At 40.5% G+C, this 24641-nt stretch overlaps 1 protein-coding gene across 16 annotated transcripts in view; it reads right to left on the reverse strand.

The window, feature by feature from the left end:
- PPFIBP2 (PPFIA binding protein 2) overlaps nt 1-24641 on the reverse strand; it is a 95334-nt gene that overhangs the window by 28117 nt on the left and 42576 nt on the right. For 11 of the 16 annotated variants that reach the window (XM_071455308.1, XM_071455309.1, XM_071455322.1 and 8 more), the window contains 3 exons: nt 13771-13860; nt 9729-9842; nt 1402-1533 (listed from right to left, as the gene is read on the reverse strand). In XM_071455308.1, the coding sequence (XP_071311409.1) occupies nt 1402-1533; nt 9729-9842; nt 13771-13860 (336 nt within the window). Of the gene's footprint in view, nt 1-1401; nt 1534-4802; nt 4954-9728; nt 9843-13770; nt 13861-21951; nt 22145-22409; nt 23169-24641 lie in introns of those variants that run through there. The other 5 variants (XM_071455316.1, XM_071455314.1, XM_071455323.1 and 2 more) reach the window with 4 other exon arrangements.

The following is a 24641-nucleotide window of genomic DNA, read 5'->3' on the forward strand; positions in this document are numbered from 1 at the left end:
AAAATCCTGTCCATAAAAATGCACCCAAAATCTTTGCTGCTTTCAAAGAGCCAGGCTGGCCCTGCAATAATTTAGGCATCCTCAGCCCTGTATTCTACATTCATGGGAGGCACTGGGGGCAGGCTGGCATCTGTAGCCATCAGGTGCTGCTCAGACCTGCTCAGATTTTCAGGTAGCTTGAGAGTGCTCAGGCCCTCTCTGTACACAAAGCACTGGCAATTATGTCTGAAAGAGCACCATAAGGGCCACAGGTGGTAAAAACAGCAGCTGGTGCCTCTCTGGCTTGCAAGCTCTGCCAGAAATTGCTCTCTCTATGTTATCTTTGAATCTCTAAAGAAAACTTCAGAGAATAAATAAGTTGAAAGCAAACACACCCCAAATGAGCTAAGTCACTGCAGGCAAAGTACTGATGCATAGTTATCAAGTTATCACCTATTCCACTAGCAGAGTTTTGGAGAGCAAACAGTTCCCTAATGCTGCCTGGATTTCAAATTCTCCTAAGTCAATAGGGAACAAAGTTTGGGTGCTTTTTTTGTGGTGGTTTTTTTTTTGTTGGTTTTTTTTTTTTTTTTTTTTTTTTTTTTTTTTTTTTTTTTTTTTTTTTTTTTTCCAGTCAGCAATGTATAAATGTCAGACTCAGCAATCCTTCCTTTCCAGGCAGTCCTCTCCTGCTGGCTGGTCCCCTTACAGGACCACTGAGTAGAGCAACACATTTGTATGAATTTCTCTCTTCCACTATTGCTTTCCTTCCCAGCTCCCACCTGCTGCTCACCACCATGATATGGATGTTGCTCAGATGAATTCCCTGTTTCATATTCTCTTTCTTAACCAATACAGCAAAACCCAAAGCTCCTCGGATGTCCAGAGCTCTCCACATCTGAAAGGGAGTAAGGGCTGAAATTGCCTCCAGCCCATGATATTTTTTTGTACTATTTATTATGTAGCCACAAGGAGAAAGACACATTTGAGGCAAATGCCATCCCAAATGCCACAAATACATTAAAACCCCCGATCTCAGTGCTTGTGGCACCTCTGGCACTACTGAGCTGACAGTCTTTTCTGCCACAAAAATGATGGAAGAGCTCTGGAAGGCCTGGCAAAGCCATGTCATTGCAGCTCCCAGGGAAAGGAAAGGGTTAAGTGAACACCCGCTGCAATAAATGCTTCTGGAAGGGACTCTGCCTTGATGAAAGCCAAACAGCAACCTCTGAAATATGAGAGAGAGGAAAAGAAACCGCATCCCGAAAATGCATAATCCTGAATTCATAGGGTCAGTGATACAGGCTGTGCTGCAGGCATGGGAAATACCAATCCCTGCTGATTTCAGCCCAAAAGCTCAGGTGTGTGACAACACACCACAGACATGGAAAAAAATTCAAATGACTAATGAAAGAAACTCACCTCAGCTTTGTTCTTTTTTTCTTCATATTCGCTCTGCTCCTTTTCCATACCAACCAGCTTAATCTTCAGGTCTGAAACTTCAGCCATCAGATCTAATTTCTGAGTCTCGAGTGATGTGCGACTTAGCAGCTCCTGAAAGCAAAGCGGAAAGATTTCCCCAGTTATTTATGTGAGCACTGACAGACTGCCATGTGTTTTATTGGCAGGCCCATATTAAACCCTCAGTTTGAACCTCAGTGTGTTTCTCAAGTGCTGCAGTTATTTTCATCTAAATGTTCTGTGTTAATCACCAAACCACTGTGTCCCACTCCTTATTTCAGGCAAATGTGTGGCAAAGTTAATCCCTGGGCTAGACATGAGATCAAAAACAATACAGAGGATGAACAAACCCAAACCTCCATAATGGCACATTACAAAAGAGCTGGTGTCTTCCTAAAACACTCATCAGCCAAAGTTATGCTTCAGGATTACCTTGTAGACCTTCTTGTCACGTGTTATCCAATAAAGGATGGACTGCAGAATGAGCACCTTAACCCAAATTGAGTAGCAGAGGAAAGCAACACCTCTACAACCAATAAATAGCAACTCACACCGTGTAGCACCTGATGGCTTTTGAGGGCTGCCCTGTGTGGAGGGAACTGCAGTGCTTTAAAGAAATGTCCCAGCTGGAGTCTAAAAGGCAGTGTCCAAACTAAGAAACACTGTAAAGGAGAAATAACTGCTCATGGCTTTTGCTTGTGTGCCCCAAGTTTGTTTTGCAGATTGCAGAGTACACATGCTTTGGATGGAGTCATATCAGTGTGTTTGGAGAACGGTCAACATTCACACCTTCACTGAATGTTTCATTTCTCAGGAAAGCCAAGGCAAGAAACCACCCAAAATTTAACAGAGTATATTACATACATCAAATGCCTCTGTCACCTTTGTTTTCAAAAATAAAAAAGTCCCATCAGGAGTTTGAGCTTTATTGAAAAATTCATACTTCATTTCCCAAGCACCAAATCGATTTTTAATGAAAGAATGTAAGCTTCCAAATGGTTAAAAGATTTTATGATAATTCATAAATCCCATTAGTGTGTTGATCACATGAATCACACTGAGGAGTCACAGCAGACTGTGCTTTGAGTTACATGGCAGTGATTTAACTGAAGTTGCCACAGTTAATCTGTACTGATGTTATTGAGGGATCAGAAATCACCACGTCCAGCAGCCTTTTCTCATCTCTTCCTCTGCCCCAAACTGCACAGTACATTGTAGACCATGGCTTGGAGAAGCCACAAAGGTTATTTCAAAGATTACAGAGTCAAGGTTCATTTCAAAATCTGCTCTACATGTAAGTTATTTTAGTCTGGTGGGGAATATTGCACAAATTAAAAATAGTACTAAACTTGCATCTGTATTGCAACACCAATTATCTAAGCCACCCACTATTCCCAATGCCCTGCCCATTCCTGCTGACATTGGCAATGATATTTGTGGATGGCTGGGAAAATAAACAGAAATGTAGCCTCATGGTTTTGGCTTTTTTTCATTTTTGTCTTCTCCAAATGAAATAACTCAAGCCCTAATCAGGAAAAGATATTGCACAGACTTTTTTAAATTGAAAAACTCTGAGACAGTCACTTAATGAAATCCCAGGAGGAGCTGATTTCCACACAGGTGATTACAAATTACAATTATAATTACAAATAACTCCTCCTTTTCTGTCTTCCAGAAAAACACGAGTTTGCAGGAGTTTCAGAGGCACATCCCAGTCCAGACTGGAGCAGGCTCTGCACAGCTGTTAAGATAGCAGACTGCTGCAGGTTAAGGCAGAGTTAAAAATGGGAGCGCCTATATGATATAAAGCCACTGAACATCAGAAAGAAGAGCAGAATGAGGCAACTCTGGCCCCATGGACAGACTCTATCCACTCTTGAGCTAAAACAACATTTAGAATTTTTTTGGACACTGACATGGTGTTCCATGATATGGGAGGAATATTTCTTAATAAGGCAAGGAGCCGCAGCATCCCTCTAGAGATTTTAAACAAAAGATCTATCCTTTGAGTGCACCATCTGGCATTACTTCTTATTTTTCCTACAGACCCCTAAATTACCCTCAGTTATGCAGTGGAGAGCAATCCACACTCACTCCTCTCATACCAAGTTCAGGAGTTCTGTGTGAACGTGGAGGCACTACCTGCTCCAAGTGAGCACGAAGGCAGCTGCTTGGGTTTGCTTTGCTTTTTATCAGCTCACAGTTTTACTATTTGCTCCAAAGCTGGGGAATCAGATTCTCAGCTGGAGTAAACTGGCATAAATCTCGTGACTTTGAATAGGCAAAGCAGCTAACTACCCCTAGTTTGTTTTCAATGGAGCTCCACTGATTTAAAACAGCTGACAATTGCTCTTGCATCCAGAGGACCTAACTTGTGCTTTGAAAGCAAGTGCCGTTTAAAGTAAATGTCTCCTCTTGAAATGGGAACATCTGGAAGCAATTATTTTCATCTTCAAGCAGATGCTCACAGTGAACAGCTCATTAAGAATGCGAACCATTTTGTTACAGAGAAATTATAGTGTATTTCAGCGGTATGATGCAACTTGAATTCAGGCAGAATAAATATGCAATTTTAAGAAAAGAAAATACAAATTTATGTTATTGGTTTGAAAGCAAAAAAAAAAAATATATAAGACAGGCAAAATGGTAATTTAGGCTGTAGCAGCTTTAGGAGGATCTTAGCTGAAAAATAGAACAGATATAGAACATTTCCTACGGAGTCTTCTTTAGAAACAAGATACTTGGTTTTAGTTTTAAATGTACTATACATTATACTATGTAAGTGTAATTTTCCTTCTTAAAGATCTTTTTCGAAACTCAACTTTTAACTTTAAAAATTGAGGAGGCATGCAGAAGTGGTGATATATGTGTACCAGACAGATCAAAGAGTAGCAAACTATTTCCAAACTCAACACACTTTTTAAAACTCACGCTGTATACTTCTAAAGTACTTAATCAACTTTTCCAATATTCCCAATGAAGCTGTAGCCCATGCTGTATATCTCACTCTCACATTTAGTTGTCTTGGAAACACACAATTCTTATAAAACAGTTTATAAAATGTAACATGACAAAAAAAGCTTGAAAAGAGGACACTATAATTTTTTAGGCTCTCAGCTGCAAGCACAGAAAATTCCAGGATATTTAGCTCTCCACAAAACAGAGGAAACAATCATGCCATACACTGATTGAGAAACCATAAGTAAGATTTTAGTCAAGTGAGGAGAGGAAAAAAAAAACCTCCAAGATCCCATTTTGCACTTGTGCACCCTACAAAATACAACATTTGAAAAAATCCTTACTTTTCACCATTATTAAAAACCTTGAGAGAGAGAGACAGACAGACAGACCAAGCTACCTACCTGGGAAGAAAAATGTAGCCAGAAGCCCCCCTAATGAGGGCTGCACTTCTCAAGAGCTGTGTGTCAGCTGTGGCAGAAAAAAGATATTTGCTTAGCTGGAAGCACAGCTGAGAGCGATGTATGTGTGCAATCACCATGAAATGGTGCAAGGCAGCAGCAGGCAGGGAATTACAGCCCTCCAATTCATCATTTGCCCATTATATGGTTAAGGCAGGGAAAGGACAGAGCTTCCCATAGCCCTGCCAACTTGACCAGCCCTTGGATCTGATCTCCCTTGGATCCTGCCCATGTTAACTCCAAAAGAGCAAAGTGGAGTGCTCACCTGGAGAGATAAAGTTGCACAGCTTGAGAGCATGCTCTGAAAACCTCAGAGCTCAACCAGAGCAGCACAGAGCACACTTCAAAATCTGAAACCCTAAGCCAGCTGCTGGCAAGAAGCTCCTGCATGCTATAAACAAGTGCTGAAATTCATCTAAGATCAGATAACTCAGGCAACTGAAAGTTGAAGGAATGGTCTTTGCCAGCCAGCAAAGTTCCTGAGGAGCAAACAGATACACACCAGATTTATACCCTGCAACTGAGGCAGGATTCTGGCTGCCCTGAGCATGAGACAGCTGCAAAACCAGAGCAGGTACACACTGAACAGTGCTGGATTCAAGTTCCTGCTCTGACACAGCTCCTCCCTGCATACTTTTAATCCAGTTTTTAAAAAGGTTCTCCACTGTCTGGCACACCTTCCTCTGGCCCTTGCACCCAGACAGGAGTGGGCCATAAACTGACATGAGAACAGAGATCCACTCCTGTTTACACCTCAGCATTTCAGGTTTTATGTGTATTTTTAATAAGGCACAAAGAATCCTAAAACCAAATACTTTGTACTTTTCAAGAGAATTCACTTGATTGAAGGCACAGTCATGTTCACACAACAAAACTCTCCAGCAAGAGTCCCCTAGATTGTGTCAAGAATTATTTGGAAGGCAAAAGGACATGGTCAGACCACATCTAGGATTTGGTTCAGCTCAGGTACAGGAAAGACTCTGCCCCCCAGACCAGAATTGTCCTTGGTTAAGCAAACTCCTGTCCTTATTCCAGAGAGCTCCAATGGAAATTTCTGTCTGTTAAACAAATAAAATGCAGCTCTGGAATAGCAAAGAGGCAGCAAACTAGATTTACTCCTGACAATTACCAACAAATGCATGCAAAGGCACCGTGGAGGTGAAATCTGTGTGTGCAGAAGTTCACTTTTCAGATGGACATGACACAGCTGTCAGATTCCACAGCACTGATGTGTTTGCATTAGGCATGGCTGGTACTCTCTGTTATGGGGCAGTTTAGGCAACTTTATAGAGCAAAAATTACTTCTGTTTCCAACTCTACAGCATGTTGGTAGGAGATTCCCCCAAGGCTCTCTCTCATCTCCAAAAAAAAAAAAAAAAGAAAAAATTCTTTCTTAAAATTGACCGGAAGAAAGTACTTAGTAATGCTACAAAGTAACTTAGAACAAGACACACACACACACACACACACACACACACACACACACACACATCCATCATTGCTCTCTAAAATTTGCTGTAACTTTACAATTTAAAGCAGTTGATATACTGGCAACGGGCTGTCACTACATAAATTGTTTTCCTAGGATAATTCTAGGAAGTTTATTTTTTTTTTTTAATTTTACTTCTAGACATCTCCTTTACAATGTGCCAAGGGGAAAGGCAGGTAGCTGTTCACACAGGCCAGCCTTTCCAAATCCTTCACACATTCAGTAGCAGCACAGACACCTCACTGGAAGGTAATTCCATGAAATTAAACTTGTGTCTTCCTGCCAGCCATGTTCCACAACATTTTCTGTTACCATTTACTGTGAAAGATGACCTGTTTCTTGGCCCAAACCTGAATTATACTTCAGGACTGAATTAAGGTTTTGCCATTGACTTTCATGAGTTTTGAAAAAGCCTGTTTCATTTTCTTGAAGGAAGAAAACCAGACACCTTCAAGGTGGAAAAACACTTTTCTTCATTACAACCTGTGGTGGAAAAAGTGTCCTTACAGAAGTAAAACATTGGGTTTGATGCTTTAAGCATCACATTATCTTGTGCACACCAGGGCATCTCTGCATCTCTTGCACAGGATCCTCTCATTGCTCAAATGCTGCTCAGCTGGATTTTCCTTGGCTGTGCTTCCATGAACAGTGGGGTCAGAGCACATCTCTCTCCATTGCCCTTCTGCCACACCTTGACCTATCTTGTGAGCTGTTTGACTCAGCCATCACAAAAACAGCCCCTTCCTTCCAAACCCCAGGCCAGTTTTCTCCCAGTCGTGGAGGAGGAGGTTTGCTGAGCATGACAGGCTCAAATCAGTGGCAGAAGCAACATGGTCAGGAGGAGGGAGAAGGATGAAAGGAGAATCTTTCCTCCCTTCTCCTCTGCTGCTGCTACTCCATATTCAAGATGCCCACCCCAAAATGCTGAACAGCCACTTTCTGTTATTTGTATAACTTTTATTCCAGTTGCTGTTTCAGAAGTGGTTCCATGATCACTTTGTAGCAGGGTTCAAAACAACGGTGCATAAATCATAAGCCAGAAAGATTTTTTGCCAGTAACCCCACCCTGACAAGTCTCTGCTAGCACAGATGCAGCAAAAACTACTTTGCAGGGTGGCATTAGATACCCTTTCTGCTGTGGAACTTCCAGATACCATCATTAGGTTATCTTAAAGTTTATAGGTTTTTTTATTGAAGCTTTTTTTTGCACAGAATTAATTATGAGTCAACTCTTCTTACAGTTCTTGAAATTAAAAAGACAGGGCTTTATCTTTATTGTTCCATTTTCCACTTAGAGGATGCAGCTGACTTAAGTTCACAAATGAAAAATCAGTGGAGTTCAAATACATTGTAAATAAGGAAGCAGAACCATGAAATAAATCTGAATTTAGAATATGCCACCTCTCAAGAGTGTAACAGAAGACATTCTGAAAAGCAGGACACCAGCAGCAGCTGCTGGCTGAGAAGATCTGAACTCAAATCTTCCCAAAACCTGACTGATACATCTATTGAAACCCCTGAAACCACACACTCACTCAACTTTTGACAAATTATCTGCAGAAACATCCATTGGCCACATATCTGACATGAATGTCACGATCACCACATAACCAGGTCATTCTCTTCTGCCCAAATCTCAGCTCAGCCCCCAAAGAGGATAATCTTTTCAACAGAAGATGGAATGGAGAACTGAATGGAAAAGAGAACCTTCAAAATAAATGATATTAAATAGGATCCTCTGCTGAGACAATGAATATAAAACTTCTCTGACTGCTGAGAGATCTGACTTGGGTTTCCCAAACCCCACTGTCTACTGGGAGAAACAACAAGTACAGCTGCTCAAAGTTATCCCAAAATTTAGATTTAAGGCTTATTTTAGACATATCTGGAGATTCTCTGATTTTTTAGCTTTGGTACAGCCTTTTGCAGTTTATCACTTTAGGATCAGCTTTGTAAGCAATTTGTGCACGTGCCTCAGGCCAGACAAGCAGATGCAAACATTTTCACTGAAATGGCAATGTTCCTGCAACATTATATTCTAATTTCAGATGCCTCAGCTTTCTGGTAAATAAGGCTTTAAGTTCACAGTTTCCTCAGAAGACTATCTGGGCAAAACATTTTAAGTCAGAGAAAGAATAAGCAGTTTTAGCAGAAGTCAAAGAACAACGATCTAGCTTTAGATTGGAACAGGGAGCTTCTGCACTCTGTTGGGAATGCCTTCCTGGAGACTGAAAAGAGATTTTCACAACTTAAATAATCACTGTTCTTTGAGTTCTAGAAAACTACATGCTCTCACTGTTTGCATTTTTAAAGCTGTCCCCTCAGAATACAACCTTGCCCAGCTGGAAGCATTTTGGACTGTGTGAGATGGAAGGTTTTTTCAAGAGCCTCAGAGAATTATAATTTAAAATGTTTAGGATACAATTTTATCTTGTAGAAACTGCTGCTGTTTACATACATATGCACTAGGATCCTTATCATAAATTAAAGCTATGATCAGTTCATAAAAGTATTACGTATCTCACATGGAATAAAATAGCAAATTTATAACACACAATATTTGTGTGGGGAGAAAAACTAAGCTCATAGAGAACAGTATCTATTCTAAAAATTTCTGGCATAGATTTTTGAGGGTTATTTACATTTTCAAATCTATTTTTGGTATCTATGTACTGCATTAACAATAGATAATTTGCATTTGTAACAACAGAAAATTGTACAGGGAAAGAACATTGGCATCAACAGACCTGCAAGTTCTGTAAGGTATTTAATTTATCATTTGGTCTGCTCCCTCAACATAGAACATCAAAAAGCACAAATTAAATCACATAGCCTGAAACTGTTGATTCAAATAAAGAAAAAATGTCTTTATAAACTGATATTCTCATCCCAGACTAAGGGGAAAGCTCCAACGTTAAGCAAAAATGGTTATAGAACAGAACTTGATACAGTAATTCCTTCCAAATTGCTGCTTGTTCAACTTCAACAACAAAGCCGTAGGAAAACAGAAGGCATTTAAATAAAACCTCTTAATTCTATAACTCCTACATGTATTAGATACATTTAACTTGTCTAACCAGTTACTCAGCCATGTCCAAATAAGCACAGCTCAAATAAGACACAATAGTTTCATTTTACATGCTGCCACGTACAGCATTATGCAACCAGCCAGTAAAACTTTTCTGCAACGGGAAAACAAAGAAACATTTATGGGGGGGGGGGGGGGGGGGGGGGGAAGTGCAAAGCAGGAGGAGAACAATAAAAAAAGCGTTTTTTTCTTCCCTGTTTTATCCTGTTGCCAAAGGCAGTCAAACATGCAGAGAAGCTGACCATGTGTGCTCACCCCACCTCTGGAGAAGGTCTGCAATCCAGATTTTTACCTGTTGTAGCATTTCTTCTGTAGCATTCAGCTTCAACTGATGCCCCTCAAGACAGATTTCTAAGTCCCGGATTTTTTCTCCTTGAGCTTCCACCTGGTCTGTGAGAACACTCACCTGCAATTTGAGAGGAGAAGCACAGTGCTACTGAACTGACTGGAAATAAGTTTCAATTACCTTATGCATATAACATCCAAATGCACGTTTTGACAAGAGGTTCCCTTTTAAAACTCTCAATGCTTTAATATTCTTGTGCACTGCTGCAACCTGCTCTACCAAGAGAGAAGTTTTGCAGTCTTACCTCTATTTCACTCCAACCCCGCCCTCTCATCTCCCCTCCCCTACAACTGTTTTGTTTTGATATAAAAAAAGAAAGGGCATTTCAAGGAGAGGTGGAATGCTACCTATAGGTAGCCTGGGTCCCTTCATGCAAAAGTCTGGAGAATTGGAAAGGAGCAAACAAGTACAGAGGATACTGGAAATGTTTTATGTGGTTTTGGAGTGTGCATTGCCATTTCGGATTCCGCTGGCATTTCACTCCCTAAAACAGGTAAGTAGGAAAACTGCTCCTTCCCAACCCAACCAATTACTTTACTTACAAGAACAAAACTTTACTGATGGATTACCTATCAATAGAGACTTCTGAAGCTATAAAGAATGCAATGAGTGAAAGGAAGGTTTTAACTGTGGCAAAGTTCTGTTCCAACAAAGAATCCCAGGCTTTGGCAAGCCAAAACATGAAAGCAAAAGCAGGGAGATACAATGAACCCCAGGAAAAGAAATAATAAGCAATCCTGGTAAAGAACTGTGGGAATGGTGGTACAGAGATGTGAGTGTACAATAAAAAAAGCCCAGCAGCTGAACCCAAATCTTGCAAAGCAGAAAAAACTGCACCCAGGCTAATGTTAGAAAGATATGGAAAAAACCCCAGTGATAATTCTTATGTTAAGGAGACCATACACTGTATATTCATTGTGACTATTTATTTATAAAAAATCCTTGCTTATTCTAGAAAAATATTATCTAAAACAAACAAAGGAGCCTAAGGTGTTTAAACTCCATTTTGAAGGAAACACATTAACAAAAACTTATATATGCTCTCACATATTGACATATGCTCTCACCTGTTGACCCTGCAACACCTTTATTAATAAAACAAAACAAAAATGTACAGTATGTGGAAGTGAAACTTTTAAGATATATCCACTACACAGCATGTCTAAAACCCAATAAACAATTGAGTTCACTTCAGGGAAGCTGCAAAGGGAGATGTCTGTCTTTCTTTTACCTGCTGACACAATCCCAAGCATGCCTGGGAAAAAAATCACAGAAAAAAAAGAAAGAAAAGGAAAAGACTATTTTTTCCCCATTAAAGTAGTTGTCTGTAGCTTAGAGTACAGCTGAACTCAGGATGAGAGGTGACAGGAAGGCGTGGGTGGAGGCAGATGGCACAGGGACACATCCAAGCTGGGGCAGGAGAACTCCCTCCAAGGAAATCTGTTGCTTGTCTACTTTGTTTTGTTCCCATTAAATGAAGGATGATACACAAAAATCCCCATGTGAGGTCAGAAGGCATGAAGAGACAAACTGAATTCTCTGCTTCAGTGTGATGCAAATTCCAGAGGAAGAAAATCAGCTTTATTTAGAGCTTCAGGTTAGGTTTAAATACCATTGTAACATGGAAGTAAAGCTCTGGATATTAAATGTGACCTGCAAAGGAATTTAGTGAATGATTAGAAGTTTTGGAAGCATGTGTCGTGTGTTCCAGCAGCTGGGCTGAGAGGCACATCAGCCACTTGGAGCTCATATTTTTCCCTCTGTCCAGGATCACATCTGCCAGGCTCTTCAAGGAACCCCTAGGCCGCATCCAGAACAAAATCCCAGTTTATGCTAATCTGGCAATTACATCTTGCCTTAGGAGTCTTGCAACACCTGCAAGACTCAGCCTGCAGGCAATATATTTTCTGTAAAAGTGAGGGACATTGAGCACTTAGCTAAAAATGGAGCGTTAGGAAGGTTCAAAAGTCTGAAGCCAGGCTGGAGTGCTCCCCAGCCCCATATTCCCCCCAGATCACAGCTATGGGCCAGTCCCTGGTGCAATTCAGCATGAGCCACAGAATAGAACTGCTCTGTTCCCTTTCCCTTCTCATCCTTCCTGCCAAAGGTCATGCCCAGCAGCCAGGTCTGCACCAGCACGGTCCCTCAGGCCATGGAACCTCAGCTTGGGGCTTGCCTGTGCTCCTCATATTTGACTGACTGGACAGAAGAGCTGGTGTAAACCAGGTCCCAAACCCATCTCCACTTTGGCAGCTTTGTTGTTGTTGATGCTCACCTTCCAGACTGAGGTTTTAGTCTGTTTTATTTGCCTGGGGTTGTTGCAGTCCCACAGCAATGCTGCAGTGGGAAAAGAAAATGCATAAATATTGACTAAGCCTTTGGGTTTGATGGGGGATGGAAGTGATGGGAGTAAAATGCAAGAGAGACATTTTCTAGTTCTGATTTTCCTCTATTCCTTCTAAGAAAAACTCTAGGCAGGTCCCAAAAGGTGTCATAAACCCCTGTGTTTTGTGCATTTGGCTGGCTACTTCCCTGGGTACCTGTTTGTGTGGATAAAGAAATGGTTCCTGAAAATCTGCTGGACAAAGAGAAGAAAAGCACATCCTGGGACAGTCTGCAGGGACCTATCAGCACTGTGCCTGTCAGACCCATAAAAGCTGATGCACAGATCACAGGACTGCACAGAAATGTGGGGAACAAAGGAGACCCTCACAGGTGCACCAGTCCCACTCTCAGGGAACACCTGGATATGGCCCCCTCATTGTCCCTCCACTCATGAGCTGCTCATGCATTCAAAACATGAATGCGCAGTGTGAGAAGCTGCTTGCTTTTACTAATGGAATCAATTTTTTGGTGTTAACAGCCACTTGATTAATAAATGGTGTTCTAAATAAATATAAAAGGTGTTCTAATAAATATCAGTTGTGAAGGGAATTTGTAGCACACACTTAAATTCCAACCAGAAGATTGTTTTTCAGTCAGGTGGGATTTTTTTCCTAAATTTGGTAATAGCAATTTAGTTTAACAGTAATGTAAAAAAAAAAATAAAAAACAAAACCAATCCAACCAAGCCAAAGCTTGTGTCTCAAAGCATTTATTGTTTATTTAACAACAGCAGTGAGGTTTCTGCTCAGTAAATGAACACAAGTGTGAGCAGAACATACAGGACAAGACATGTTTACAGAAACTTGTGACTGAAAGCAGGGAGAACACCTACCCAACACACTTCAACTTTGTTTGATATAAATATATGTGCTTATAATATGCATTTGAAAGCATGAAGGGAAAGGATATGCAAAGACCATTTAAATTATCTCCAGCTTCAGGTTTTTAAAAAGCGTGGAATATACAGTTTAGTACCAGCAAAAATACACAGAAAAATATTTTTTTTTTTAATTGTGCAACATGTGTTTTCTCCAGGAGGAGAACTTACATGGGACACTGTATGGATCTGTTTGAAAAAAGGCTTGGAAAACTGAGAAACAGGAAACCTGGAAGAGCTTAGGCATGCATTTTACTGTCAAATTTTCTCTATCCCTGTTTCCCTCCCCCTTAAGCTTTTAGAAGCTGTAAACAATTTTGGTACAGCATATAAACAGGAAAAAAATACCAATTCCATCTACCTACCTTTTAATGATCTTCTGGTTCATTTAAAAAAATGGTGGCATACAGAACCTAGAAAATTGGCACAACCTAGCAAACCTAGAATGAGAACCGTCATCCCAGCAGCAGCCTGGGACAGAATTATTTTAATCCCTTTGCCACTCCCCCCCACTTTTACTACTGTTACACCCCTCTCCTCTAACAATTTACCCCAACATGGAATCATTTAGAGTGATTATACAGATTACAAACTAATTCCTGGTTAAATATCAGCTACATTTGGTGAGCTGCTAACATTTGTTTAACAGAAAATACTCTGCCACTTCAGCTTTTATGCACTGGATATCAACTATGCAGACAAAATTCTTCTCTCTTTTGGACATACCTGCAGGATGAGGGACTCTTTATCACCTTCTAATCGTGCCAACCTTTCTTGATAAGTTTCATTATTGGATGAATGATGGTTCACCTGTGACTGGGACAGAAAAAAAAAGGTGCTGTGAGAATTTTTACAGTTAAAGTTTCAAGCAACAGTTAATAAAAGTTTTGTATATTAAGCAGTCCTTAAAAGACGAAAAATATGAAAAAATGTGTGTATAGACCAGAACTGTTTATTTCATATGTATTAAGCCTGTAAATACTGGACATTAAAAATAATGTACATTAAGAATGTACCTTTTTTAAGCTGTATTCTGAATACTCTCTCATTTCCAGCATTCAAGAGTGGTAAATGAATAGACTGATATTCTCTGGAAAAATAAAATTTCAATGGAAAATACCATCTTACCAAAACAAAACCCTTTTAATTTGAAATATCTATTCTTCACAGTAATTAATCTTGTATTTACTTTACTTTCATATTTTACTTTATAGTAAAAATTGCTATAGGCGTATTATTCCTAGAAATTACTGAAAGAAAATTACAAGTTTTTTGTTAGCAACTAAAAATTTATTTAAAGGATCAAATTCTTATCAGGAGCTACTTTAGCCACCCAATTACTTAGGGACTTCCAAAAGGCTCTAGGGAGCAAAACCTTTTAAAATATGGCCTGTCCTTAACTATTATGTCCCATTTCCTATTAATTTTAATACTTCACATAGAAACACCACCATTAAAAAAAATATCTGTGGATTTCTTTAAGTTTAGAAGAGTCTCCTCAGTTCATCCTGCACACTGAAACATTGTGAGAAAAGGAGCTTCTTGCTCAGAGCATCAAAAGTAACCTGAGCCCCCAGAGGTTGATTTCCCAGCTTCACTGCAAGCACTGCATTTCTGCCAGGGAACATAACACTCGCCCTGGATTTTCAGCTCATACAGGAATCCAAGGAGCTCCCTTCCACTGCAGCTGACTGCTCATTTATAGTTACTTGCACAATGGCACCAATAGAATTATAATCCTCCTTCCCCAGATGCTCTTTCTTTTTCAACTCAACATTTGTGAACAGATTAAAAAAAAAAATTTAAATATATTTATAGCTTCTTAATCTATACTGAGGCCAACAGACCCAAACCTAAAACAAATGCTGAAAATAAACATGGTGCTATTTGATTTGAGTTAACTCAAATCAAGAAACCAAATTTTTATCCAATCAAAAGACACTTTTCAAGCCATAAAATGCTGAACTAGATATAAGTGTGGCAATAGATATAAGTGTGGCACCTTTGTAAGCTGAGAGAAAATGAGCACCCTTATCTCTGATTATTTTGAAAGAAATTGAGAGGATCACAATGGCACCAACAAACAGGGGCTGAAAGATGTCTGAAGAGATCTTCTGGTTCACTATTCCATCCTAGGGCCAGTGAATATTTGCAATACTCTTGTTTTGTCTTCTTCTAAAGACCCTCAGGGATGGAACTCACAGCTTCTCCATCTACTTCTTCGCTACCCATCATGAGAGCATTTTTCTTCATGCTTAATCTGAATCATCTCTTCAACATCATGGTTATCATACCACCATAAATTAAAAAATAGGTCCTTCCATTCACTTCAGAGATTTTTTACATATTTGAAGATTATGTCTACATCTCTAATTAGCAGGTCCCTCTTCATGCTGTGAAATAAAATACAAGTTTTTCTGTCTTTTCCTCAGAGATTAATTTTTCAATATTTGTTTTGTTGCTTTCTTTTGGTTCCTCTTCACCAACTATTTTGCAACTTCTTCTGAAATTAAAAACTTAAGAGGAGACATAGGACTCCAGCTGAAACTGGCTTGAGTGGTGAAACCTTTTCACAGACCCCTGGGCCATATTTATTTCCATATTAAACATACAGTGAAATTAATATATTTTCAGCCTAGGACCTATAACTTGCAGATCCTTTCAAAATGCTTTTATTTAGCTGCCAGCCCATTCTTCATTCTGCTTTTATTCTTTGTTTCTGCTTAAATGTATAACTTTGAGCAAGTCAGCACCGACTTGCATTCCATTATTGCGTTCCATATTACTTTTCCCCTGCATCTGGCTCTTATGTTTGAACCATGTCCTTTAGCATAGCTGCAAGGCCCTTAACTAGAATCACCTCTAAATTCAATAATCTTGGTCTTTTGTGCTTGTTTAAGGGGCCAACAGGAACGCTGAAAACAGAACGTGCAGGTGCTCACTCCACACCTCACTAACCAGCCCTCATCATAAAAAGATGAATGTGTTAACTCTACTCAAAATTTACTTTTGTCACAAGTTTTTGACCAAGTTTTAGGGATCAAGACCTCAGAGAAATGGCTCTAAATATGCAGGTGTGAGGTCAGCCAGAAAGGCCTCAGATAAGCACAGGAAGGTACAGTAGACAGAAAAATGACCTGCTAAATAAAAGTATCTGATTGAGCAGTTGTTTGAGCCTCGTGCCCCAAAGTAATTCTTTGTGGCACGCATAAAGACAAGATATAACAGTGTAACATGAACCATCTGTGGATGGTTGGGGAGCATTCTGCAGTTGTGAGAGCCAGGACTCATAGGAAACTGAGCAGGATGTCACATGTATCAGCAGAAATTAAATACAGAACCCATGGCACAAAAGACATGAGACCACAGCTTGCTCTAAGAACTCCCAAACAATAAATGAACACTGGTCATGTGGTCGCACACGTCTAAAAGGGTGAATTTGCAGGATTTCCTATGAAGTTGTTACTTCAGAAGATCCAGCATTAGAGACCAAAAATTGTTACCTGGGCTAGACAAATAGTAAGCCAAATATGTTAACTATGCCTCTTCCAATGAAAGAATGAGAGAGATTGCACAAAACATGTTAAAAAGTTTATGATAACAAAGTAGAAGGAGAGATATGCTAAGGCAAGGTTGCTAAAAATATGCTGATAGCAGTACCACTGCAGATAAAAAATCAACTGCATGCCATAAATACTTTGCTTACAGGAATCGTAGAATTCTTAAGACTGGAAAAGAATTTTAAGATTATCAAGTCCAAGCATCACCACCACCATTTTCACCATAAAACCATGTCCTCAAGTACCACATCTACACATTTTTTAAACTCTTCCAGCAATGGTGTCTCCACCATTTCCCTGGGCAGTCTGCTCCCATGTTTTACAACCCTTTTTGTGATGAAATTTTTCCTAGCATCCAATCTGCACCTCTCATGGCACAACTTCAGCCATTTCTCTCATCCTGTCGTGGCTGCCTGGGAGGAGAGGCCGATCCCCACCTGGCTCCACCCTCCTGTCAGGTAGTTCTAGAGAGTGATAAAGTCACTCCTGAGCCTCCTTTGCTCCAGGCTGAACATTCCCTCAACTGCTTCTCACAGGACTTTTTACCCTCTAGACCCTCCCAGCTCTGTTTCTCTTCTCTGGATCCACTCCAGGCCCTCAGTGTCCTTCCAGAGCTGAGGGACCCAGGCCTGGACACAGCACTCGTGGTGTGGCCTCACCAGTGCCCAGCACATGGGGACAGCCACTGCCCTGCTCCTGCTGGGGACAATATTTCTGTGCCATTGGCCTGCTGGGGACAATATTTCTGTGCAGCCCAGGTGCCATTGGCCTTTTTGGCCCCCTGGGCAGAGCTGGCTCATGTTCAGTCACTCTCAGCCATTACCCCCAGGTCCTTTTCTCTGCCCAGCCATTCTGTCCCCAGCCTGCAGTGCTCCACAGGGTTGTTGTGAGCCAAGGACAGCATCCAGAACCTGGCCTTGTTGAATCTCACACCATTGGCCTTGGCCCATCTCTCCAGCCTGTCCAGATCCCTCTGCAGGGCCTTCCTGCCCTCCAGCAGATCAACACTCCCACCCAGCTGGGTGTTATCTTTGTCCTTACTGTGTGTGCACTCCATCCCCTCATCTAGGTCATCAATAAAGGCACCAAACAGGGCTGGCTCCAACACTGATCCCTGGGGAACACTCCTGGTGACAGTCCCCAGCTGGATGTGGCACTGTCCATAACCACTCTGTGCCAGGACATCCAGCCAGGTTTTACCCACTGAAGAGTGACCTGTCCCAGCCTTGGGAAGGCAGGAGCTGCAAAGAATTTCTCGGAGCACCTGTATTACAGTCTCCTTAGAGATTTTGGATATACCTTACTGCCCATCAGATGGCAAGAGATGTTAACATAAAAGTTTCCTGGAACAATTCCAAATCATCTGTAACTCCCAGTTCTAGAGAAAGAAAATAAAAAGAAAAGAAAGCTTTCCTTTTTTTTTTTTTTTTTGGGTCAAAATGCATTCCATCACCTGCTTTATCTTCTTTGTTTTTATTTTCCAAATCTTCTCTTTGGAATATGCTCACTGATTTAATATGAAAATAATATTGGAAAGTTGCTGGGAAGGTCTAAGTATCACTTACATGATCCAGTCATTACTGAGTCCTCCTCAAAAAAAAACGGCTTGAATTTTCCTTCTCATGTGACACACAAAAAAATTCAGACTTTGGAGAACAATTCAATAGCTTTGATTTAAAATGGGGATAACCAGCAAATGTATCAAAGGATCTGGCAAGAAATGTTGGTCAGTTGATGTTCTCCTCAGGTGTGCCTTTTCAGCACCAAGAATCTCCAACACAGCTAATTTTAACCCTAACCCCTCCAACTCCTGATGCGGTCAGCAAGCTGTGACTCAGAAATTTGTCACCAACACCATGGATCTCACCCTGGGCTGTGGAGCAGGGAGGAGCTGGGAATAGAAACCTGGCAGTCACTTAAAGTGGTGATTTGTGAGCTTTTTCAACAAGTCACCCGCCTCTGTGAGGAGACAAATTATGTCATAACCCTCCTCTCTTCCTCAGCCACATGGATCACCTTCAGCTCCACTGGTACTTGCATAGCATGCCTTTGGTAATGATAATACTTGTATTAATGGGGAAGATTAGGGACATGCTTGATGTGCTGCTTTTTGTTGTAGTTTAGAAGCTGAAAACAAGGAGTACTTGGACAGGATACCTGTGGTAATGATAATACTTGTATTGATGGAGTAGATTAGGGACATGCTCAATGTGCTGCTTTTTGTTGTAGTTTAGAAGCTGAAAACAAGGAATATGGCCAGCAGAGTCCAGGCAGTCAGCTTTACCACAAAGCAGCACCCAGCCCTCAGCACTGCATTCCAACACCAGAAAATGCACACTGCATTCTCTCCCCAACCTATTTGGAGTTGACAATATTTAGAAGTGCATGGTCTTTCCCCCTCTGTAGCACTCTTTTTGGTCACTAGAGTTATGGCCTGAGTCACAAGGAGTTGTATTATGATGAGTGATGAGTGAGCAGCTTACACAGTAAACTTTTATTTGCCTCTGACTGTTGAAGCAAAAATTTAATCTCTTGGCATGTTAGTGCTACCTCAGACACACACCCATCTCAATGGATGTGCATTCCCTCAATTACCTCAGAGGAGGAGGAGAGGGCTGGAACACAATTTCTGGATCTATAACTCTTGCCTTTCATCTGAAGGCAATTAGTAAATCAACAGCAGGATTTTTTTATTTGCCATTGTTACTGGTTGCTTAAATGAAAGTAGCAGTCACTTGAAAAAAGCTGACAGCGCATAGTCTGAAACTAAGCAAAGGCAGAGCTAGGTAAATTTTGGTAGTCCTTAAACCAAATGAATTTTTAAACAAATATTTTTATTTTATCTGGATAATTTTTCTAAATACTTATTTTTTTCCTCCAGACAGTTATATGTCTTAAAAGAAAATATCCTTACAGAAGCCACAAGATTCACCTTCCATATCTTGAATTTAATAGCTACATCATGGTTTTGATCACTCCACCTCTTGCTGGTACAGGTTAAGAATCTCATCCAGAAAAAAAGAAAGGCATAATACCAATGTACACCAATTTCAGGCCAGCCATCAGCTCTGTGCCACACAGCTTGAAGTGAATATTAGCATGTATGTTAATCATTTTGGGCTATAAACACATGTCTATGCACCAAAATATAGGTTGTATGGTGTTTATCTGGAATGGTGTCTTCTAATTAAGGTTGGGTGGAGAGATAAGAATAAAGCAACAGAATGATGCAAAATTGTATGTCAACCCTCCAAGCCAAGCCCCAAGGGGGGACAAAAGAATATTTGTTAAAAACGAGACACTTCCAGCTTGTGGGGGTATCTCAAGTCCCTTAGTTTGCAAATGAAACTTTAAGAGATCCACACTCAGGCCCTGTGGAAGATCCCGGTATTAATTAGCTGCAAAACCCATTCCCCAGACTGCCCAGCACTGCTTTATGACTGTGCTGCTGGCCAAGCTGTGAATTTAAAAGCACAATGTTTATACACAAAGAACTTCCCCTGCCCTCCCTCTTTGGCTCTGTCCACATGCTCTCAGGTTTTCCTGCCCCCACTTTGTCCATCCCTCTGGCCACTCTTGGCCCAGCATTTCCACAGGTCATGTGGACACCAATAAAGTCCAGTGGAAAGAACTGGAGTGTGGTGACACATTATTTCAGTTTGATCTAAATAATATTTTTTCCCCTGCTGCTGTTGCAAGATGCCACTGTACACATTATGTTACAAGAATTTTGCTTAAAACCAGACCCTCCATTATAAGCATCTGAAAATAGCAGTTGTATCTGTTGTTTTGCCTGCCTGGGTCTTGTGATTTTGGTTTTTTTTTGCTGCCCTAACCCAGTCCAAGCCACAGATACCACACAAATCCAGCCTAGCCAACCCCAGCAACATCAAAACCCATCTGGGTGTCTGAAGTGATTTCTGCTAATGATGAAATTTGAGCCAGCTCTGGCATACTTCACCAAGGCTTTATGGAAGCCTGCTGCAGTTATTCTCTGTTAAATGCCACATGTTACTCTGAAAGCAACTCAAAATTTTATTATCAGCCAAAAAGCAACAGTTTATGATTGCAGGAACTGAAATCTTTATGTGCTGTAACAGTCAGTAACAGCAAGACCCTGTGAGACATTAGGATTCTTGGACAGGAGGATTGATCAAGCAGCTTAGATTGTTTCAGCTTTTTTGGTTTCTAAATCACTTGTCAAAGGAATTTGGGAGCAGACTGCTTAAAGTTCTGGGAACAATGCAAGATCACTCTCAGTCCTCCTCCTTTCCTCCCATGTGCTCACCCCTTTAAAGAGCTTGCAAGGAAAAGCAGCAGTATTGATATTCTCCTTTATGTACCTGACATAAAGGGAATAACATGCAGCAACAGCAGCAGCATTGTTAATTCCTGTAAAACCTCATGCTCCATTTGAACACCATGTCCTTTCAGAGCACAGCCCTCAAGCTGATGGCAGCAGACCTCATTAACCTTTTTGTTAGCAAACATGTCTCCACAGATATGAAATTTCTGAAAGCAGAAGTGGCAGACACACCGTATCCATAACCTCATTTAAATAGCAAATTAATATGTGAGCTCAAAATACATGTTTTTAAAGAGGTAATTAGCTTTAACTGCACAGAGCACAGGTTAAACTAAGAGTATAATGTTACCAGCAGCTACTTCCTGTTGCCTCTTCACTATCCACTCACTTCCCATTTAATCCCCTCCACAAATGTGAAGTTTCCAGGATCTGATGCAAATATTTGGTAAATTAACTTCAGGACTCCTAAGCTCTTATTAAAGACTGACACATCATTGATATTTTACACTTATTCAAGAAACTACCCAAAAGAAATGCTCCTAATCACATTTCACATTAGAATTGACAGATATTTTGTGTTTATACAGCTAATAAAAACCCAAGAGAGCATTTTTATTCATGTGTGCATATATATAGACAGGCAAGAATTTGCAGGAAAAGTGCACACAGGGTAAAACAGAATTTAAATAAGGAGAGAATCTGCTTCTTTCATGACACACAAATCCATACTCTAATTTAAAAAACAGCCTATTCTGAGGGATCTAGTCATATCCCATTCATGGATTTTTCTAACACCAAGAAATAAATACTCAGATCATAAAAAAACCTAAAAGCTGACAAAAACAAAGTGATTTTTTCAACGTGATGAGAGAACTGCACAAACCTACTTTTAAAAAAGGAAAAAAAAGACAATTTCACGCAGTTAATCTATGCCTGGGCAGTTCATCAACAAAACTAACAAAATTAACAGCCTTGCCTTTAAAAAAAAACCATCTTTTTAGCAGAGTAACAGGCACAGAAGAAAACCACCACCATTTTTACCCGAGACAAAGGCATCCCGAGAGGTCTCACACAGTTACTCCGATGAAGAATCACTTAAGTGGAGATCTGGTGCAGAAAACTTTTCCCTTTAAAACACAGCATGGTAAACAAGAGAGCCTCTCCTCTCTTTTGCTATATGTTGTTACCATGCAGGATTTGTTTTGTTGCACTGCAATCCCCGGAAGGCACGAGCACTTGCCAGAATCTATTGCCATTTGCTCAAAGTTTGATCCTAGAGTTTCATTTTTAAAGACAAAGACAGCTGATTTTCTTCCCCCTCCCTAAGCCTCCTCCTCCTACACCAAGGCACGTCTTTAATTCACCTCTCATGAAGAAACTCACACCATTTAAAGTCTGAGGCACTAAATGAGTTTCTTTTCGCCAAGCAGAGAATACTCACTGGGATTTTGCTAAATGTGCACTTAGAAAGAGCAAACAAAGCCCAGCAAATTACTTACCCTCTTTAGCCACGTGAAGTGCTTGTAAATATCAATCTCACAATCCATGCTTTGGGCCCATCTCAGCAGTCACATTCCCAGGGTTAAAAGAAACTTTTGGAAGCAAGCACTCTGCTTTGTTCTACAGGATGTAGCTGTGATTTCTTCCCCTTTCAACCCTCAACTTCTGAAATTTTCAGTGCCTGGTCATATTTTAAGCAGAATCCCCTGCTCCTGTCCCACAAGGCTTATCCCAAAGGCTTCTCACAGATGTATATATAACACACAACTGTATAAACTTCAGGCTCCCCCCCCAAACATCTGGTTTTTTTAAACAGCAGATTGGTTTGCAGCAAGAACAATACAAGCCTAAAAACTTTAAAAAGATAACTTGCTAAATGATCTTTAAAAAAGGATCTTTCAAGAACAGCATCAATCTGCAGGAACTGTTCCCCTTTAATGCTGAATAACAAGCTAAAAATTATTAAGCTGTCACTGAGAAACTATTCTCAAGTAGTGCTTTCTCTGGCTTTCTGTTTCAAGAGTGGCTGGAACTCATTACCAAAGACCCCCTATTTCCTGTCTCTGTTCTGCTCCCTGTTTATCGTAACACTGCTCAGCCTTCTCAATTTATTTCAGGCTCAGACTAAACCTAAAAATAAGTTCTGCTCTTTGAATTACTTGCCTGTCCTCTCAAAAGACATTATAAAAGGGGAGGAATTCAAGGACAATCCTGTGAATAAGATAATGATCCCATAAATACTGCTATTGCCAAAGAGGCGATTTTCCATCCTAACAGAAGATGATGGTACCCTTCCAAGATATTTGTTTGCTCCTGCTGAAGCTGAAATCTCATAGCATGGCAACTTTTCAAACTTGCAACACCAAGATAAATACGTGTGGAACGCAATGCTCTAGCAAGAAGGGAAGTTTAAAGCATTGCCTGTTATTGTGGTGTCCTCTAGTGCCTCTGCACAGCAGTTATCCATAACTCCTAATTTTTCCCAATAAAACTCCAGTTTCCAGTGTTGTTTCTCCCCCTAGTTCAAAGTGGCTTTGGCCTTAAACCAGGCAGCTGATTGTTACACACACAAGGACAACTGCTTGGGCAATGCCTCCTCAGACCCAAAGGCAGCTGCCCACACAGAACCTTTGTGATCATCTCAGAACATTTCCTTATCTCCTCACTGCCTTCAGCTCCTACACCCAGACTGACCCCTGGGCTTAGGGAGCCATCAACCAGCACTTGGGAAGAACCAGTGCCAAAGCTGCCTGAGGTAATAATGTAATACACAAAGGACTCAAAGTCTGAAGTTGTAGAAAGCCTTTCCTACAGGGACCAGCCTCACTCAGGCACCCACCCGCATTCCAGACTGGGGAAGCCACATATATGTGAGAAAATTTCTTCAAGGGGATGTGCATTTTTAATATTTCAACCATTCTTGGTCCTTTTGACCTGATGGAGCTCTTTTGAGAACCTCCTACAACACAAGGTAAGAGGGAAGGATATAAACCTGGACTTTCAGTTCCCTTCATATATTTATTATCTGTTCTTACCTAAAGTCACATGACAAGAAAAACATGACAATTTTTTCTGCCACTGCTGCAACTCTTCTAAAGGTGCTGGGATACCTAAAATCACCAGTAAGTGTGAGGACAAAAGACCTGCCCGTTTCCAAAAGCAATGCTACAAGACAGATCTGACTTGGGTTGCCCTGAGCATAGAATATATTTATTTTATGCTGTCTGAAAGTGGATGAGAGCAGTTATTCTTGAATAGCTAATACTATCTAGAAAAAAATCTTAATGCATCATGAACGGTGCATTTAAAAAAATCCCAAAAACTTAATAGAGTACATTTCCCTGTGCATGACCGCTGATATGTCATGGCTGACAAACTGGAGACTGAATAGAGGTTGTCTTGACATAAAAAAAAGAATGTCCAACAGTATAAAGCATTTTTTTCCCCAAAAAACCTTGTTATCTAATTATGGAGATTAGAAAATACATCCGAATTTATCTCACGGCTTGCATATCCCCTAATACCACCACTATGGTGCCTTAAAATTCCACATTTCATCCATTTCAAAGCATCGGCTCCAAGACTCCCATTTCAGTCTTATTCAGGGAAGAAGGAAATGCCTCTCTTAAAACACTCCACCACACTTTATCAGCTAATGATTGTGTTTTTAATTTTAAAAACTACAGAAAAGCTGTGTTACTGAACTACCTAGTGCCCCAGTGTGGCATCTG

This window comes from Agelaius tricolor, unplaced genomic scaffold, assembly GCF_023055355.1.
Source record: "Agelaius tricolor isolate 1412-34295 unplaced genomic scaffold, bAgeTri1.0.p SCAF_46, whole genome shotgun sequence".
Lineage (NCBI taxonomy): Eukaryota > Metazoa > Chordata > Aves > Passeriformes > Icteridae > Agelaius > Agelaius tricolor.